A 20,718-nucleotide genomic window follows, 5' to 3' on the forward strand; every position below is an offset into this window, starting at 1 on the left:
CCCCGCTTTTTTTTGTTCTCCATTTGCTTGGTAAATCTTCCTCCATCTCTTTATTTTGAGCCTATGTATGTCTCTGCATGTGAGATGGGTCTCCTGAATACAGCAGACTGATGGGTCTTGACTCTTTATCCAGTTTGCCAGTCTGTGTGTTTTAATTGGAGCATTTAGTCCATTTACATTGAAGGTTAATATTGTTATGTGTGAACTTGATTCTGCCATTATGATATTAACTGGTTATTTTGCTCGTTAGTTGATGCAGTTTCTTCCTAGCCTCGATGGTCTTTACATTTTGGCATGTTTTTGCAATGGCTGGTACCGGTCATTCCTTTCCATGTTTAGTGTTTCCTTCAGGGTCTCTTGTAAGGCAGGCCTGGTGGTGACAAAATCTCGAAGCATTTGCTTATCTCTAAAGGATTTTATTTCTCCTTCACTGATGAAACTTAATTTGGCTGGATATGAAATTCTGGGTTTAAAATTCTTTTCTTTCAGAATGTTGAATATTGGCCCCCACTCTCTTCTGGCTTGTAGAGTTTCTGCCGAGAGATCTGCTGTTAGTCTGATGGGCTTCCCTTTGTGTATAACCTGACCTTTTTCTCTGGCTGCCCTTAAGATTTTTTCCTTCATTTCAACTTTGGTGAATCTCGTAAATATGTGTCTTGGAGTTGCTCTTCTCGAGGAGTATCTTTGTGGCGTTCTCTGTATTTCCTGGATTTGAATGTTGGCCTGCCCTACTAGGTTGGGGAAGTTCTCCTGGATGATATCCTGAAGAGTGTTTTCCAACTTGGTTCCATTTTCCCACTCACTTTCAGGCACCCCAATCAGACGTAGATTTGGTCTTTTTACATAATCCCATACTTCTGGCAGACTTTGTTCATTTCTTTTTCTTCTTTTTTCTTTGGGTTTCTCTTCTCGCTTCATTTCATTCATTTGATCCTCAATCGCTGATACTCTTTCTTCCAGTTGATCGAGTCGGTTACTGAAGCTTGTGCACTTGTCACATATTTCTCGTGTCATGGTTTTCATCTCTTTCATTTCGTTTATGACCTTCTCTGCATTAATTACTCTAGCTATCAATTCTTCCACTTTTTTTTCAAGATTTTTGGTTTCTTTGCGCTGGGTACGTAATTCCTCCTTTAGCTCTGAGAAGTTTCATGGACTGAAGCCTTCTCTCATCTCGTCAAAGTCATTCTCCATCAAGCTTTGATCCATTGCTGGCGATGAGCTGCGCTCCTTTGCCGGGGGAGATGTGCTCTTATTTTTTGAATTTCCAGCTTTTCTGCCCTGCTTTTTCCCTATCTTTGTGGTTTTATCTGCCTCTGGTCTTTGATGATGGTGACGTACTGATGGGGTTTTGGTGTAGGTGCCCTTCCTGTGTGATAGTTTTCCTTCTAACAGTCAGGACCCTCAGTTGTAGGTCTGTTGGAGATTGCTTGGGGTCCACTCCAGACCCTGTTTGTCTGGGTGTCAGCAGCAGAGGCTGCAGAAGATAGAATATTGCTGAACAGTGAGTGTACCTGTCTGATTCTTGCTTTAGAAGCTTCCTCTCAGGGGTGTACTCCACCCTGTGATGTGTGGGGTGTCAGACTGCCCCTAGTGGGGGATGTCTCCCAGTTAGGCTACTCAGGAGTCAGGGACCCACTTGAACAGGCAGTCTGTCCCTTCTCAGATCTCAACCTCCATGTTGGGAGATCCACTGTTCTCTTCAAAGCTGTCAGACAGAGTCGTTTGCATCTGCAGAGGTTTCTGCTGCTTTTGGCTTTTGCTGTTGTTTACTGTGCCCTATCCCCAGAGGTGGAGTCTACAGAGACAGGCAGGTTTCCTTGAGCTGCTGTGACCTCCACCCAGTTAGAGCTTCCCAGCGGCTTTGTTTACCTACTTAAGCCTCAGCAATGGCGGGCGCCCCTCCCCCAGCCTTGCTGGTGTCTTGTTGTTAGAATGCAGACTGCTGTGCTAGCAATGAGGGAGGCTCCGTGGGCGTGGGACCCTCCCGGCCAGGTGTGGGATATAATCTCCAGGTGTGCCTGTTTGCTTAAAGCACAGTATTGAGGTGAGAGTTACCCGATTTTCCAGGTGTTGTGTGTGTCAGTTCCCCTGGCTAGGAAAAGGGATTCCCTTCCCCCTTGGACTTCCCAGGTGAGGCGATGCCTTGCCCTGCTTCAGCTCTAGCTGGTCTGGCTGCATCAGGTGACCAGCACCAATTGTCCTGCACTCCCTAGTGAGATGAACCCAGTACCTCAGTTGAAAATGCAGAAATCACCAGTCTTCTGTGTCGCTCGCGCTGGGAGTTGGAGACTAGAGCTGTTCGTATTCGGCCATCTTGCTCCGCCCCCCTACCACATTTTCTTTATGCAATGATCTGTTGATTAACACTTCAGTGGATTTTATAATTTTGCTACTGTGAGTAGTCCTCTAGTAAACATAAAGTTCAGTGCCTTTTTGATATAATGATTTACTTTCCTTCAAAAAGATACCCAGTAGTGAAACTGCTGGATAGAACAGTAGTTCTATTTTAGTTCTTTGAGAAATCTCTATACCGTTTTCAGCAAGGGTTGGTCTAATTTACATTTTTGCCAAAAGTGTGTAAGAATTTCATTTTCTCCACATCACTGCCAACAACTGACATTGTCACTTTAATAGTAGCCACTCTGACTGGTGTAAGAAAACAATCTCATTGTGGTTTTAATTTTGCATTTCTCTGATGATTAGTGATTGTTGAGCAGTTTTTCAGTTGCTTGTTAGCCATTTGTATGCCTTCTTTTGAAAAATGTCTATTCATGTTCTTTACCCACTTTTCAATGGGATTATTTGGGGTTTCTGTTGTTACTGAGTTTTTCTGACCTCCTTGTAAATTTTGGATATTATTCACTGTCAAATTCATAGTTTGGAAATATTTTCTCCCATTCTACAGGTTGTCTGTTCACTCTGTGGATTATTTATTTCACTATACTGGAGATTTTTGGTTTAAGCCCTATTTGTCAATTTTTGTTTCTGTTACCTGTGTTTTTGAGGTTTCAGTTCTAAATTCTTTGCTAGACCAATGTTCACAGGAGCTTCCCCTAGATTTTATCTACTATTTTTATATTGTCAGGTCATATATTTAAGAATTTAATACATCTTGAGTTGATTTTTGTATATGGTGAAAAACAGGGGTCCACTTTCATTGTTCTATATACTACAATCGAATTTTCACAGCACCAATTATTGAACGGTGTATCCTCTCCCCACTGTGTGTTCTCGACTTTGTCAATGTCACATTGGCTGTCAATATGTGGCTCTGTTTCTGGGTTCTCTATTCTATTCCTTTGGTTTATGTGCCTAAGTGCAATGGAACGATCTCAGCCCATTGCAACCCACTTCCCGGGTTCAAGCGATTCTCCTGCCTCAGCCTCCTGAGTAGCTGGTACTACAGGTGTGCACCAACACACCTGTAGTAGTGCCTGGCTAATTTTTTGTATTTTAGTGGAAACGGGTTTCACCATGTTTCCCAGGGTGGTCTCGAGCTCCTGACCTCAGATGATCCACCCACCTTGGACTCCCAAAGTTCTGGGATTACAGGTGTGAGTCACTGCACCTGGCCTATTTTTTAATAGCGGCACCATGATATCTTAGTTACTATACCTTGTAGTGTAGTTTGAAGGCAGGTAATGTGATGCATCCAGCTTTTTTCTTTTTGCTTAAAACTATTGGGGCTCTGGCGATTCAGGGTGTATTTTGGTTCCACATAAATTATGAGTGTTTTCTAATTCTTTGAAAAAATGACACCATGTTAGGAATAGTATTGAATCTGTAGATTGCTTAGATCCATATGGTAATTTTCTTTACAGTAATTCTTCCAATCCACCAGCATGGGATGTTTCTCCATTTATTTGTGTCATCTATTTTTTCTTTCATCAGTATTGTCTAGTTTTACTCATATATATATTACAGTATTACAGCAATTACAGAGTTAATGTATTTACTGATATATATATATCAGTAAAACTAAAAATTATGTATATTTATATATGTATAATATATAATATATTTATATATTTATAATATATAATATATTTATATAGTTATAATATATAATATATATTAATTATTATTTATAATATATAATATACATTACATTTATATATCACATAATATATTTATATATCATATACTAGAAATAATATAAATATAATTAATATACATAAATACTATACATACATTATATATATTTCATCTTCTTGTTAATTAACAAGGAGTTCTACTTAATTTATTTTTCATAGCTATTGCAAATGGAATTGTATTCTCGATTTTATTCTCAGCTACACTGTTATTGGTAGCTGAGATCTTGAGTTGATTTTTGTATACGATGAAAGATTTTAATACATCTTGAGTCGATTTTTGTATATGGTGAAAGACAGGCGTCCACTTTCATTGTTCTACATACAACAATCAAATTTTCACATATAAAAATGCTACTTATTTTTATACATGGATTTTGTATCCTGAAACTTTACTGAATTTTGTTTTGGAGTCTTTAGGTTTTTCTAGATATAAGATTATATAATCAGATAACAGGAAAAATTTTGACTTCCTTTTTTCCAATTTGGATATCTTTTATTTCTTTCTTTTGCCAGATCACTCTGGCTGGGACTTTCAGTACTATTTGAATAGAAGTGGTGAAAGTGGGCATCCTTGTCTTGTTCTAGTTCTTAGAGGAAATGCCTTCAACTTTTCTCCATTCAGTGTCATATTAGATTTGGGTTTGTTGTATGTGGCCTTTATTACATTGAGATATGTTCATTTTATGCCTAGATTGTTGACACTGTTTATAATAAAAAGTTTCTAAATTTTATTAAATGCTTTTCCTGCATCTATTGAGATAATTATATGCTTTTTATTTCTGTTTATGTAATATATCACCTTTATTGATTTGTATATGTTAAACCATCCTTATATTCCTCATATAAAACCTACTTGTTTATGGCATATTATCTTTTTGATATGCTGTTGAATTTGGCTTTCTAGTATTTTGCTGAGGATTTTTGCATCTATGCCCTTCAGGAATACTGATCTATAGATTTTCTGTGGTGGTTGTGTTTTTGTCTGGTTTTGGTATCAGGGTGATAGTGGTGTCATGGAATGAGTTATGAAGAATTCTCTGCTCTTTTAACTTCTGGAACAATTTCAAAAGAATTGTTTATTCTTCTTTGTGTGTATGGAATAATTCATCTGCAAGTCCATTTAGTTCTGAGATTACTTTGTTAAAAATTATTTATTACTGATTCAATGTTGCTATTCATTATGGGTCTGCTCAGGTTTTCTATTCCTTCCTGATTCAAACTTGGGAGGTTGCATATTTCCAGAAATTAATTTATTTATTTCCTCTAGGTTTTCTTGTTTGTGGAAGCAGAGCTTTTAATAATAAATTTTAAGGAACATCACATACCGGGGCCTATCACAGGGAGGGGGGAGGGGGGAGGGATTGCATTGGGAGTTATACCTGATGTAAATGACAAGTTGATGGGTGCTGACGAGTTGATGGGTGCAGCACACCAACATGGCACAAGTATACATATGTAACAAACCTGCACGTTATGCACATGTACCCTAGAACTTAAAGTATAATAATAATTTAAAAAATAAAAAATAAAAATAAAAAAAGAAAAAAAAGAAAAAGAAAAAACATTTTAATTAAATTAAAAGATTCAATTATGATTAAATTTCCTAATAAATGGATCCTACAGATTAAAAAAAAAGCATACACTTCAAGTTAAAAAGGTAAATGGAAAATAAAAATATGAAAAAAAAAGAATCTTTGTATTTTTGTGATGTCATTTATAATGTCTTCTTTTGCATTTCTGGTTTTGTTGTAATCTCTCTTTTTTCATTTCTGATTTTGTTGTAATCTCTCTCTTTTTTTTTCATGATTAATCTGGAGAGTGGATTATTTTGTTTATCTTTCTTAAGAACCAAGACTTCTTGTTTCAGTGACCTTTTGTATTTTTACCTTTCCTTTTTGGTTTCTATTTTATTTAGTTCTACTAGGATTTTTTTTTTTTTAACTCATTTTCTTCTGTCAATTTTTGGTTTTTTGGTTTAGTTTGTTCTGTGTTTCTAGTTCTTGGCAGTCCATCGTTAGGTTGTTAATTTGTAATGTTCCTACTTTTTTAGCATAGGCATTTAATGCTATGAACATCCCTCTTGGACTCTTGGAATCTTGGAACTCCTTTTTCTGTATCCCACAGAATTTGATGGGTTGTGTTTTCCTTTTCATTTGTTTCAAAAATTGTTATAATGTCCACCTTAATTTCTTCATTGACACAATAATCATTAAGAAACATGTTTGATTTCCACGTATTTGTATAGTTTCCAAAGTTTCTAAAGGTAGTGATATTCAGTTTTATTCAAGTGTGGCCTGAGAAGATTCTTGATAAGGTTTTAATGTTAAAAAATTCACTGAGACTCGTTTTGTGGCCTAAAATACAAGGTCTATACAAGGTGATACATGGTCTATGTTGGAGAATGTTCCATGTGCTTATGTGAAAAAATATGTACATTTCACAGTTGTTGAGTAGATTTTTCTGTCAAGGTGTGTTAGGTCTGTTGCACCTAAAGTCCAAATAAGTTCAATATTTCTTTGTTGATTTCCCATCTAAATGATGTCTAATGCTGTGAGTGGGCTGTTGAAGCCCCACACTATTATTGTATTATTTTCCACCTCTCTTATTAGATATAGTAATATTTGTTTTATGAATCTGGGTGCTCCAGTATTGAGTGCATATATACTGAGTAATGTTATATCCTCCTGTTGAATTAATCCTTTTATCATTATGCATTGACCTAATTTGTTTTTTTAACGTTTTAATTTAATATCTCTTATATCTAGTATAGATTTAGCTACTCCTACTCCTTTTTGGTTTCTACTTCCATAAAATATCTTTTTTCAATCCTTTCCTCTCAGTCTATGTATGTATTTACAGAGAAGGTGAGTTTCTTGGAAGCAGCGTTTAGATGGATCATGTTTCTCATATTTTCTGCCAATCTATCTCTCTTTAGTAGAGTATTTAATCCATTTGAGGTCAAGGTTAATATTTATATATGAGGTTTATTTTCTGTAAGGTCATTAAATCTTTTCTAATTGTTTTATACATTGTTTGTTTCTTTTTCTCTGTTTGTCTTTATGGTTTGGTGAAATTTTGTTGTATTCACAATTTGACTTTTCTTCCTCCTTTGTGTGATTGTTTTATAAGACCATTGAGTTTTATATGTTAATGAGTTATCATAATCATGAACATATACCTTTTATTTCCATGTCAAGGACATTTTTGAGCATTTGTTTTAGGTCTGGTCTAGTGGTGATAAATTCCCTCAACAATTGCTTGTCTGGAAAAGACTTTATTTCTCCTTCATTTATGAAGGTTAATCATGCTGGATATAAAATTTTTAATTATATTTTTTCTTTCAGCAATTTGTAAATCCCATTCCATTTTCTTCTGACCTGTGAAATTTCTGCTAAGAAGTTCATTCTTAGTCTGATGGGGTTTCTTTCATAGGTAACTAGATCCATTTTTCTTGCTGATCATAAAAGTATTTCTTTTATAATGACTTTAGGTATTCTGATTTAATATGCCTTTTTGCAATGTATTTGTCTTGGGATTGTTGGGACTACTATATCTGGATGTCTAAATCTCTTGCTGCACTTGAGATGCTTCTATAAATAATTTTCTTAAATAGGATTTCTAAACTTTTTTTAAATCTTTCTTTCTACGCCAGTAATACCAACAAATTGTAAGTATTGTTATTTTTGCACACTCATCTTAAGGGCTTTGTTCATTTGTCTTTATTTTTGTTTGACTAGATTACTTCAAAAGATGTGTCTTCACATTTTGAGAGTCTTCCTTCTGCTTGGTCTTTGGAATGTTTTTGTAATCCCTTCAATGAGTTTATAAGTTCCAAAATGTCTGTTATTATTACTTTTTTTTAAAGAAAATCTATCCTCTTAGTAATTTCATATTAAAAGCCTAAATTGATATTCTAATTTCTTTGTATTACTTTACAAATTTCCATTTAAGGGCCAGATGTGGTGGCTCATGCCTGTAATCCCAGCACTTTAGGGAGCCAGCGTGATTGGATCACCTGAGGTCAGGAGTTTGAGATTAGCCTGGCCAAAATGGTGAAACCCCATCTCCACTAAAAATACAAAAATTAGTCAAGCGTAGTGGTGTGTGCTTGTAGCCCCAGCTACTCAGGAGTTTGAGGCAGGAGAATCACTTAAACAAGGGAAGCAGAGGTTGCAGTTAGCCAAGATTGCACCACTGCAGTCTAGGCTAGGCAACAGAGCGAGACTCTGTCACACACACACACACACACACAAAACCAATCACTTTAATTTCATTAAGCCTCTTTAAAGTCAATATTTTGATTTCCTTATCTGGCATTGTGAAGATTTCTTTTGCTCAGAGTCTATTGTGTTAATATGAGGGTGTTACAGTACATTTCTTTTTCAGGCTTTCTGCATCGATACACTGATTTCTGAGCAACCAGGGGAATAGCGGATTCTTCTTATTTTTGAATTTACTTTTATTGAGTGTTGAATTTTGTTTTTGAATATATGACTATGATAATAACTACAATCATTTTAAAGAAATAGTATAGAAAGAAATAAATGTTATAGTGCAAATGCAAAAGAAACTGCAAGAGAAGTTGGGATGATTATTGAGTATAAAAAGAGAAGGAATAAAGTCCAGTATTTGATAGCACAATTGGGTGACTACAGTTTAAAGTACTTTGTTGTATATTATAAAACAACTAAGAGAGTGGAATTGGAATGTTACAACACAAAGAAATAATAAATGTTTAAACTGACAGATACTCCAGTTACACTGATTTCATAATCACACATTGTATGTATGTGTCAAAACATCTATACCCCATAAATACATACAACTATTATATAGTCACAAAATTTAAAAATTTTAAATTAGGTCTGTAATAAAAAAGAGCTACATTAACATTAAACAGTATGGTTTAGAAAATGGCCACATCTCTTTTCTACCTATTTTAAGTGATTATTAATGAGCAACATGGTAAAGTGGTTATGACCACCACCTCTAAATCTGGCATCATGATTCAAAGTAAGAGGAGAACAGATTTTTCCCTTCTCTTTTTTTTCCAGATTTGTAATTACAGGACCAGTTTTGACAGTCAGCATGTATGTTAACAGTTTATCCAAATTATAAGACAGTGTCTTCTGGAAGTGAACTCAAAATAAACTTTTTGCTTTTGATTTCAGCTTTAGTTTTGATCTAAAGTTCTGATTATAAACTTTCATCTCAGAGCCAAACATCCTCACCTTGTGAATTTTTATAAACGTTTTGTTCTGAGAGATTTCCAAAGTGTTTCTACAAAGAAAACTGTCTATTTTAAAAAATTTAAAAAGTTTTTTTTTTAAGGTAGAGGGGCTCGTGTGAGTTCTGCCTTATGGAAGGGCTACTCTATGTGAGATACCTTATAAAAAATATTGTTAATCCACAAAATAAATCTGTAACATAGGTATCAATAGCTTAACTTTATGTATGAGTAAACTGCAGAATAGCTAAGTAACTTGCCCAAGATAACAAAACTAGGAGGTAGCCTGCACTTCAAATTTGGATGTGTCATGCTCTAACACAAATATTCCCATTGGCAGAAAACATTCCTATATTCACAAAAGTTAAATTCTCCAGAATGTTGAATTTATCTTATATTTCTCAAATTGTTCATTTTTAAAGAACTTGACAACTGAAGTTACCTAAACACTTTATGCTTTATTGAAACTTACATGTTCTCCGTACCCAGAACACAACATACCTCATTCCCCTATATCCTTGTTCATGCTCTGGTTTCCCCTCTGCCTGGCATAATCTTTATCTCTTCTCTACCTGGCTAAGGTTTCCAAATCATTCAAGATTTGGGAGACTGCAACTCCTCCATCAAGAAGCCTTCATTGACTTCCATATAGGAATGGGCACACTCTGTGTGATCACACAACCATATATGCTTATGCTAGCAAAGCATTCACCAAACTGTGCTTTCTTTAAATATTTTACTATTTTACTTATTTTTTCAGGAGTTTCTTTTCCCTACACCTCTAACATATGGCCCACAATAGAAGCTCAATAAATGTTTACACAAAGAATAAAGTAAGGAAAGGAAGAGGCAAACATACCTTCCCATCATGTCCCTTTGCTGACATCATTGCGATCCACAACTGAAAAGAGTACTTCATTTTCTTCAGTTTAACATGTTGAACTGAGGCTCCTAGAATAGTTTCAAGGTGAACCACAACCTTATAAAAGAAAGATATAAAAATAGACAAGCATGATGAGAAGAGGAGATACTACTGAAGAGTGACATCAGCAAGATAGCAGACCAGAAAGCTCTAGGCCCTCATTGCCCCATGGAAACACCAAAAAAACAAAACAAAACAAAACAAAAACAAACAAACAAAAATACCCCACCAGATATAGAGCAAAGTAGTTTTGTGAGAACTCTAGAAACAAGCTAAGAAGCAACCACGGAAATGCCAAAAACAAACAAACAAAACAAAAAAACACAAAAAGCTACACTCAAAATGCTAGAAAATTTCATGTCATTTCTGCTTGTCCTTGTCCCACTGCCTCTCTGACACAGCACTGAGTGTCTGAAAGAATCCATCATATTATTTGTTCCTCCATTGGAATGAAAGAATATTAATGGAACTTGCTTGTAAAGTTCTAGCCTCTCTGGGGACAGTCTGAGGAACTGGTTTGTCTTTTCTGACTTGGAATACTGACTAGAATTCAGTATAGTGTAAACTGTAGGTTGGAAAATGCTTAAAGCAGTGGTGAAAGCTATTGCACAAATGAATTGCTGGGTTACTGCAGATATCTGGGTACCTGTGAGCAAGAGATTATATGCATGGAAATAAACTACCACTTAAGCTCTGAGAAGAAGCAGAAGTAAGACACTGCTGATCATTGTTAGGACCCACCAGACCACCCTTCTTTGCTTCTAGACCTATAACTAGACTCAAGTCTCATCAGGTCATGTTTTTTTTTTCTAATTTATATAGACATAAATCCAGGGAATATGCATGACAATGGATATTAAAAGTATGGATAATCGTGGAAGAAACACAAACCTGAAACAGGCCAAATATATTGATATAGGCCCACAAAGGAGAGAGTCTGGATTTAGTGTTGTAGCTCAGCGTGTCAGAAAAACTCTAAAAAAGTTTAGAAAAACATAGACGAAAAGGTGTCCTACACTAAATGAAGTTGAAATTCCAGTCCTGCCTTGACCTACTGTAGAGGAAAGAATCCAAATTCTTAGGGATATTTATCACTTAAGACCTTCTCCCCCACCTTGGGAGGGTACTGGGAACAATTCTTAGCCACAATTATGAGAAATAAATTTTTGTGGGAACCCTATCATCTTTGAAGATCACTTTTCTCTGTAGGTCAGAAATTGCAAGAAGGATTGATAGCATTGAACTAATAAAATAAATTTAATAGAAATAATTGGATTCCCAAGTGGCAGGGGCCAAGTGACAGCACTTAACTGACAAAAACTAGGTAAGCAGAAGAGTCAAAGCAGCAATCAGAATAATCTGACTGATACAGACCTATGACATTGGTTAGTTAAGCACGTTTCTAGTAGTGAGACAGATAATAAGTCCATTATATTCTTACTAAATCTGTATAAGCAGAGGAGTCCTAGGTCAATTGATCAAAATTCTAGCTTGTAACATAAAACAGAGTCATGGCCCTTCAATCAATTCCCACACTTGAGCCAGTTTACAGACTCACACCCCTTGAATGAACGGAAGAATGGGTCTCACCACATGCCCAACAACATATAATGTCAATCTTTGGCATGGAAGAATTAGGGAAAAATAATCAGAAGTTTTGGAGAATATTGTACATAGGTTCTGAACTGATACTAATGCCAGGAGACCTAAAATGACACTATAGTCTATAGTTAGAATAGTGGCTTATGGAGGTCAGGTGAACAAAAGAGGTGTTTGTGTTTTTGTTTTAATATTTATAATTTAGGAGGAAGTATTTTTGTTACATGGATATATTGCATAATGGTGAAGTCTAGGGTTTCAGTGTAGCCATCAACCTAATAATGTACGTTGTATCCACTAAGTAATTGTTCATCCTTCATCCCCTCTGATCCCTCGCGACCTTTTGAATCTCCAATGTCTATTATTTTACGCCTTATGTCCAGTTCTATACATTATTTAGCTTTCACTTATAAGTGAAAACATGTGGTATTTGCCTTTCTGTTTCCGAACCATTCACTCAAGACAATGGCCTCTAGTTTCATTGATGTTACTGGAAAAGAAAAATGACTTTATTCTCTTTTTTAACGGCTGAGTGCAATCCATTGTATATATACACCACATTTTCTTTATCCAATAATCCATTGATTGACACTTTAGTTGATTCTATATATTTTCTGTTGTGAACAATGCTGCTATAAACACATGAGTGTAGGTACCCTTTTGTATAAAATTTATTTCATTTTGGGTAGATAACCAGTAGTGGAATTGTTGCATAGAATGGTAATTCTATTTTTAATTCTTTGAGAACTCTACCTACTGTATTCATTACAAGTTATACTCGTTAATATTCCTACTAAAGCTTATGAGTGCTTCCTTTTTTCTCCACACTCTTCCATATCTGTTATTTTTTGACTTTTGAATAATAGCTACTGTGGTGTAATATAATAGCTAATCAAAATTTTAATTTGCATTTCATTGATTAGCAATGTTAAGCAGTTTTTTATATGTTTGTTGGCCATTTGTATGTCTTCTTTTGAAAAAGCCTGTTTATGCCATTTGCCTACATTTTAGCAGAATTTTTTGTTGTTGTTGAGATGTCTAAGTTCTTGTGGAACCTAGTTATTAATATTTTATTGGATGTATTGTTTGTAAATATTTTATCCCATTCTGTACGTTGTCTGTTTATTTTGTTGATAATTTCTCTTGTTGTAAAGAAGCACTTTAGTTTAATTAAGTCCCATTTGTCTATTTTTGGTATTGTGCATTTGTTTTTAAGGCCTTTATCATGATATCTTAGCCAAAACTGATGTTCAGAATACTGTTTCTTGTTTTCTTCCTGTATTTTTGTAGTTTTGGTCTTACATTTAAGCCTTTAATACATTTGTGAAAATTTTTGTATATGGTGAGAGATACAGGTCCAGATTTATTCTTCTGTGTACGGCCTCTCAATTTTCCAAGAACCCTTTTTGATTACGATGTCCTTTTCAGAGTCTATCTTTTGTTGACTTTATCAAAGACCAGTTCGCTGCAGGTATGTGGCTTAATTTCTGTGTTCTCTCTTCTGTTCTTTTGATCTATGTGTCTATTTTTATGCTAATACCATGCTGTTGTAGTTTCTATAGCTTTGTAGTATAATTTGAAATTAGATAATGTGATGCACCCAACTTAGTTCCTTTTGCACAGGATTGCTTTGGCTATGCAAGCTCTTTGGTGGTTCCATATGAATTTTATGATTTTTTCTAATTCTGTGAAAAATTACATTGGTATTTTGATGAGAATTGAAATGAATCTGTAGATTGCTTTAGATAATACAGCCATTTTAATGATGTTCATTCCTCTGTCTCAAGAGCATAACATGTTTTTCAATTTATTTGTGTCATCTCAAATTCCTTTAATCAGTGTTTGATAGTTTTCCTTGTAGGTATTTTTTACTTCCTTGGTTAAATGCATTCCAGGTATTTCATTTTTATAGCTACTGTAAATGCTAACAAACTGACTACTTGATTTGACTCTAAGCTTGATTATTACTGGTAAATAGAAATGCTACTAATTTTTGTACATTGATTTTGTATCCTGAAACTTTACTGAATTCACTTATCAAATCTAGGAGTCTTTTGGGTAGAATCTTTAAAATTTTCTGTGTATAAGGTCATATCATCAGCAAACAGAAATAATTTGACTTATTTTTCTTTCTTTTTTTTTTTTTTTTTGACTTAAACAACAGAAATTTGTTTTCTCCCAATACTGAAGGCTAGAAATTTGAAATCAAGGTGTCAGAAGGGTTGGTTTCTTCTGAGGTCTCTCTCCTTGGCTTGTAGATGGCTGGCTTCTCCCTATGTCTTCTCATGACCTTCTCTCGGTACTTCTCTGTGTCCTAATTTCCTCTTTTTATGACACTAATTGTATTAGACTGGGGCCCATCTTAATGACCTCAATTTAACATAATTATTTCTTTAACAACTCTATCCCCAAATACAGTCACATTCAGAAGTGCTAGGGATTAGGACTTGGCATGTGAATTTAGAGGGGACTCAGTTCAATCTATAACACTCATCATTAAGTATGATGTTAGTTTCTTTGTAAATGTTCTTCACCAAGTTGAGGAAATTCTCCTCTATTCCTAGTTTCCTGAGAGCATATATATACATATTGTTAAAAATAACATAAATGGCATCATCACATGATTTTTTGTTTGTTTGTTTGAGACGGACTTTGGCTCTTGTTGCCCAGGCTGAAGTGCAATGGCACGATCTCCACCTGCCTCAGCCTCTCAAAGGGATGAGACCACAGGCGTGAGCCACGGCGCCCAGCCGATTACATGCTCTTTTAAAAATGGAAATCTGGGCCAGTGCAGTGGCTTATGCCTGTAATCCAGCACTTTGGGAGGTTAAAATGGGAGAGTCACTTGAGCTCAGGAGTTTAAGACCAGCCTGGGCAACATGGCAAGACCCTATTCCTAGAAAAAAATTAAAAATTAGCAGGGTGTGGTGGCATGTGACTGTAGTCCCAGCTACTTGAGAGGCTGAGGCAGAAAGATCACTTGAGGCCGGAAGTTTGAGACTGCAGTGAGCTATGATCACACTACTGCACTCCTGCCTGGGCAACAGAGCAAGACCCTATCTCTAAATTTAAAAACCCATGAAAAACAGAAATCTACTCTAATCACTCCCTTGTATAAAACTCTTCAGTATTTCTCATTTCTGTTAGAAAAAGCATGGTTCAATTTAGATGCATTTTACTTCTTTCTCTTGCCTGACGTCCCTGGCTACAACTGCCAGTATTACGTTGAAAAGGAGTATTGAAAATGGGCATTTTTGTCTTCTTTCAGTTCTTAGAAAGAATGCTTTCAACTTTCCCCCATTCAGTATAAGGTTGACTATGGGCTTGTTATATATGGTTTTTATCACTTTGAGGTATGTTTCTTCTATGCTTAGTTTTAAAAGACTTTTTATAATAAAGTTATGCTGAATTCTATTAATTTTTTCTGCTTCTATAGAGATGCTCGTATGGCTTTTGCTTTTAATTCTGTTTACGTGGTGAATTACTTTTATTGATTTGTGTATGTTGAACCATCCTTTCATCTCTGGGATAAAACTAACTTGATCATGATATATAATCTTTCTGATGTGGTGTTGGATTCAGTTAGTTAAAATTTTGTTGAGGATTTTCACATCTATGTTTATCTGGGATACTGGTTTGTAGATTTTTTTTCTCTTTTATTTTCATATGTTTATAACTGGCGTTGGTAATTAGTTGCTATTGGCATCATAGAATGAGATAGAAATAATCCTTTCCGTATTGATTTTTTTTAAAAAATTGTTTCAGTAGGCCTGGAATAAGTTCTGCTGTGTACGTCGGTTAGAACTGAGCTATAAATCCATCTGGTTCTGGGCCTTTCTTTGTTGGGATTTTAAAAATATTATTATTACTCAATCTCACTAGTCATATTTGATCTGTTCATGATTTCTATTTTTTTCTGTTTCAATCTTAGGAGGTTGTATGTTTCCAGAAATTTATCCATTTCCTCTACTTTTTCTAGTTTATTAGCATAGAGTTGTTCATGGTACTCTCCAGTTATCTTATTTCTGTGATATCAGTTATAATGACTCATGTTTCATTTCCAGTGTGTTTATCTGAATCATCTCTCTTCTTCTCATGGTTATTCTAGAGAGAGTTCTGTCAATCTTCATTATTTTTTTAAATAACAAACTTTATTTCATTGCTTTTTAATATTGTTTATTTGCTCTAAATTTCATGTGCTTTTGCTCTCATGTTTGTTAATTTTCTTCTACTAGATTTCGGTTTGGTTTGTTCACATTTTCTAGTTCATTGAGTAGTGATGGTAGGTTGTTAATTTGTAGACTTTTTATTACTTTGATGTAGGCATTTAACATTATAAACTTCCATGTTAATACCACTTCTGCTGTATTACAAAGGTTTAGGTATGTTTTATTTCCATTTTGATTTGTTTCAAATATTATTTAATTTATGTATACATTTTATCATTGACTCAAAGATAATACAGGAAATTCTTTTGATTAATAATTTTATTATATTTTAACTTCTAGGGTACATGCGCACAACGTGCAGGTTTGCCACATATGTATATATGTGCCATGTTGGTGTGCTGCACACATTAACTCATCATTTACATTAGATGTATCTCCTACATTATATCCATCATTTACATTAGGTGTATCCCTTCCCCCTCCCTGCTCCCCACAATAGGCCCCAGTGTGTGATGTTCCCCTTCCTGGGTCCAAGTGATCTTATTGTTCAATTCCCACCTATGAGTGAGAACATGCGGTGTTTGGTTTTCTGTTCTTGCGATAGTTTGCTGAGAATGATGGTTTCCAGTTGCATCTATGTCCCTACAAAGAACACAATCTCATCCTTTTTTATGGCTGCATAGTATTACATGGTGTATATGTACCACATTTTCTTCATCCAGTCTGTCATTGATGGACATTTCGGTTGATTCCAAGTCTTTGTTATTGTGAATAGTGCCATAATAAACGTATGTGTGCATGTGTCTTTATAGCAGCATGATTTATAATGCTTTGGATATATACCCAGAAATGGGATGGCTGGGTCAAATGATATTTCTAGTTCCAGATCCTTGAGGAATTGCCACACTGTTTTCCACAATGGTTGAACTAGTTTACAGTCCCACCAACAGTGTAAAAGTGGTATTATTTCTCCACATCCTCTCCAGCATCTATTGTTTCCTGACTTTTTAATGATTGCCATTCTAACTGGTGTAAGATGGTATCTCATTGTGGTTTGGATTTGTATTTCTCTGATGGCGAGTGACGATGAGCATGTTTTCATGTGTTTGTTGCCTGTATAAATGTCTTGTTTTGAGAAGTGTCTGTTCATATCCTTTGCCTACTTTTTGTTGGGGTTGTTTTTTTCTTGTAAATTTGTTTGAGTTCTTTATAGGTTCTGGATATTAGCCCTTTGTCAGATGAGTAGATTGCAAAAATTTTCTCCTATTCTGTAGGTTGCCTGTTCACTCTGATGGTAGCTTCTTCTGCTGCACAGAAGCTCTTTAGTTTAATTAGATCCCACTTGTCAATTTTGGCTTTTGTTGCCGCTGCTTTTGGTGTTTTAGACATGAAGTCCTTGCCCATGCCTATGTCCTGAATAGTACTACCTACGATTTCTTCTAGGGTTTTTATGGCATTAGCTCTAATATTTAAGTCTCTAATCCATCTTGAATTAATTTTCGTATAAGGAGTAAGGAAAGGATCCAGTTTCAACTTTCTACTTATGGCTAGTCAACATTCCCAGCACCATTTATTAAATAGGGAATCCTTTCCCCATTTCTTGTTTTTGTCAGGTTTGTCAAATATCAGATGGCTGTAGATGTGTGGTATTATTTCTGAGGACTCTGTTCTGTTCCATTGGTCTATATCTCTGTTTTGGTACGAGTACCATGCTGTTTTGGTTACTGTAGCCTTGTAGGATAGCTTGAAGTCAGGTAGCATGATGCCTCCAGCTTTGTTCTTTTGGCTTAGGATTGTCTTGGCAATGTGCAGTCTTTTTTGATTCCACATGAACTTTAAAGCAGTTTTTTCCAATTCTGTGAAGAAACTCATTGGTAGCTTGATGGGGATGGCATTGAATCTATAAATTACCTTGGGCAGTATGGCCATTTTCACGATATTGATTCTTCTTATCCATGAGCATGGTATGTTCTTCCATTTGTTTGTGTCCTCTTTTATTTCACTGAGCAGTGGTTTGTAGTTCTCCTTGAAGAGGTCCTTTACGTCCTTTGTAAGTTGGATTCTTAGGTATTTTATTCTCTTTGAAGCAATTGTGAATGGAAGTTCATTCCTGATTTGGCTCTCTGTTTGTCTGTTACTGGTGTATTAGAAGGCTTGTGATTTTTGCACATTAATTTTGTATCCTGAGACTTTGCTGAAGTTGCTTATCAGCTTAAGGAGATTTTGGGCTGAGACAATGGGGTTTTCTAAATATACAATCATGTCATCTGCAAACAGGAACAATTTGACTTCTTCTTTTCCTAACTGAATACCCTTGATTTCTTTCTCTTGCCTGATTGCCCTAGCCAGAACTTTCAACACTATGTTGAATAGGAGTGGTGAGAGAGGGCATCCCTGTCTTGTGCCAGTTTTCAAAGGGAATGCTTCCAGCTTTTGCCCATTCAGTATGATATTGGCTGTGAGTTTTTCATAAATTGTTCTTATTATTTTCAGATATGTTCCATCAATACCGAATTTATTTAGAATTTTTAGCACTAAGGACTGTTGAATTTTGTCAAAGGCCTTTTCTGCATCTATTGAGATAATCATGTGGTTTTTGTCTTTGGTTCTGTTTATATGCTGGATTATGTTTATTGATTTGCGTATGTTGAACCAGTCTTGCCTCCGAGGGATGAAGCCCACTTGATCATGGTGGATAAACTTTTTATGTACTACTGGATTCGGTTTGCCAGTATTTTATTGAGGATTTTTGCACTGATGATCATCAGGGATATTGGTCTAAAATTCTCATTTTTGGTGTGTCTCTGCCAGGCTTTGGTATCAGGATGATGTTGGCCTCAAAAAATGAGTTAGGGAGGATTCCTTCTTTTTCTGTTGATTGGAATAGATTCAGAAGGTATGGTACCAGCTCCTCCTCGTACCACTGGTTGAATTCGGCTGTGAATCTGTCTGGTCCTGGACTTTTTTTGGTTGGTAGGCTATTAATTATTGCCTCAATTTCAGAGCCTTCTACTGGACTCTTCAGGGATTCAACTTCTTACTGGTTTAGTCTTGGGAGAGTGTATGTGTCCAGGAAATTATCCATTTCTTGTAGGCTTTGTAGTTTATTTGCAGAGAGGTATTTATAGTATTCTCTGATGGTAGCTTGTATTTCTGTGGGGTCGGTGGTGATATCCCCTTTATCATTTTTTTATTGAGTCTATTTGATTCTTCTCTCTTTTCTTCTTTATTATTCTTGCTAGCAGTCTATCAATTTTGTTGATCTTTTCAAAAAATCAGCTCCTGGATTCATTGATTTTTTGGAGGGTGTTTTGTGTCTGTATCTCCTTCAGTTCTGCTCTGATCTTAGTTATTTCTTGCCTTCTGCTAGCTTTTGAATGCGTTTGCTCTTGCTTCTCTAGTTCTTTTAATTGTGATGTTAGAGTGTCAATTTTAGATCTTTCCAGCTTTCTCTTGTGGGCATTTAATGCTATAAATTTCCCTCTACACACTGCTTTACATGTGTCCCACAGACACTGGTATGTTGTATCTTTGTTCTCATTGGTTGCAAAGAACACCTTTATTTCTGCCTTCATTTCATTATGTACCCAGTAGTCATTCAGGAGCAGGTTGTTCAGTTTCCATGTAGTTGAGCATTTTTGATTGAGTTTCTTAGTCCTGAGTTCTAGTGTGATTGAACTGTGATCTAAGAGACACTTTGTTATAATTTTTGTTCTTTTACACTTGCTGAGGAGTGCTTTACTTTCCACTATGTGGTCAATTTTGGAATAAGTGCGATGTAGTGCTGAGAAGAATGTATATTCCCTTGATTTGGACTGGAGAGTTCTGTAGATGTCTATTGGGTCTGCTTGGTGCAGAGCTGAGTTCAAGTCCTGGATATCCTTGTTAACTTTCTGTCTCGTTGATCTGTCTAATGTTGACAGTGGGGTGTAAAGTCTCCCATTATTATTGTATGGGAGTCTAAGTCTCTTTGTAAGTCTCTAAGGACTTGCTTTATGAATCTGGGTGCTCCTGTATTGGGTGCATGTATACTTAGGATAGTTAGCTCTTCTTGTTGAATTGATCCCTTCACCATTATGTAATGGCCTTCTTTGTCTCTTTTGATCTTTGATGGTTTAAAGTCTGTTTTATCAGAGACTAGGATTGCAACCCCTGCCTTTTTTTGTTTTCCATTTGCTATGTAGATTTCCCTCCAATCCTTTATTTTGAGCCAATGTGTGCCTCTGCATGTTAGATGGTTCTCCAGAATACAGCAAAGTGATGAGTGTTGACTCTTTATCCAGTTTGCCAGTCTCTGTCTTTTAATTGGACCATTTAGTCCATTTACATTTAAGATTAATATTGTTAGGTGTGAACTTGATCCTGTCATTATGATATTAGCTGGTTATTTTGCTCGTTAGTGGATGCAGTTTCTTCCTAGCATCGATGGACTTTACATTTTTGCATGTCTTTGCAATGGCCGGTACTGGTTGATCCTTTCCATATTTAGTGCTTCCTTCAGGATCTCTTGTAGGGCAGGCCTGGTGGTGACAAAATCTCTAATCATTTGTTTGTCTGTAAAGGATTTTATTTCTCCTTTACTTATGAAACTTAGTTTGGCTGGATATGAAATTCTGGGTTGAAAATTCTTTTGTTTAAGAATGTTTTTTGCAGCACTATTCACAATAGCAAAGACTTGGAATCAACCCAAATGTCCATCAGTGA

General features: G+C 35.7%; 1 protein-coding gene across 3 annotated transcripts in view; it reads right to left on the minus strand.

Annotated features, from left to right (window-relative positions):
• The window catches only part of FAAH2 (fatty acid amide hydrolase 2), a 228,966-nt gene that overhangs the window by 36,480 nt on the left and 171,768 nt on the right, over positions 1 to 20,718 (minus strand). For 2 of the 3 annotated variants that reach the window (XM_025372131.1, XM_025372128.1), the window contains one exon: positions 10,184 to 10,303. The exons of the other annotated variant lie outside the window; for it this stretch is intronic. In XM_025372131.1, the coding sequence (XP_025227916.1) occupies positions 10,184 to 10,303 (120 nt within the window). The remainder of the gene's footprint in view (positions 1 to 10,183; positions 10,304 to 20,718) is intronic. 3 annotated transcript variants of the gene reach the window in all.

This window comes from Theropithecus gelada, chromosome X (assembly GCF_003255815.1).
Source record: "Theropithecus gelada isolate Dixy chromosome X, Tgel_1.0, whole genome shotgun sequence".
NCBI classification, from domain to species: Eukaryota; Metazoa; Chordata; class Mammalia; order Primates; family Cercopithecidae; genus Theropithecus; species Theropithecus gelada.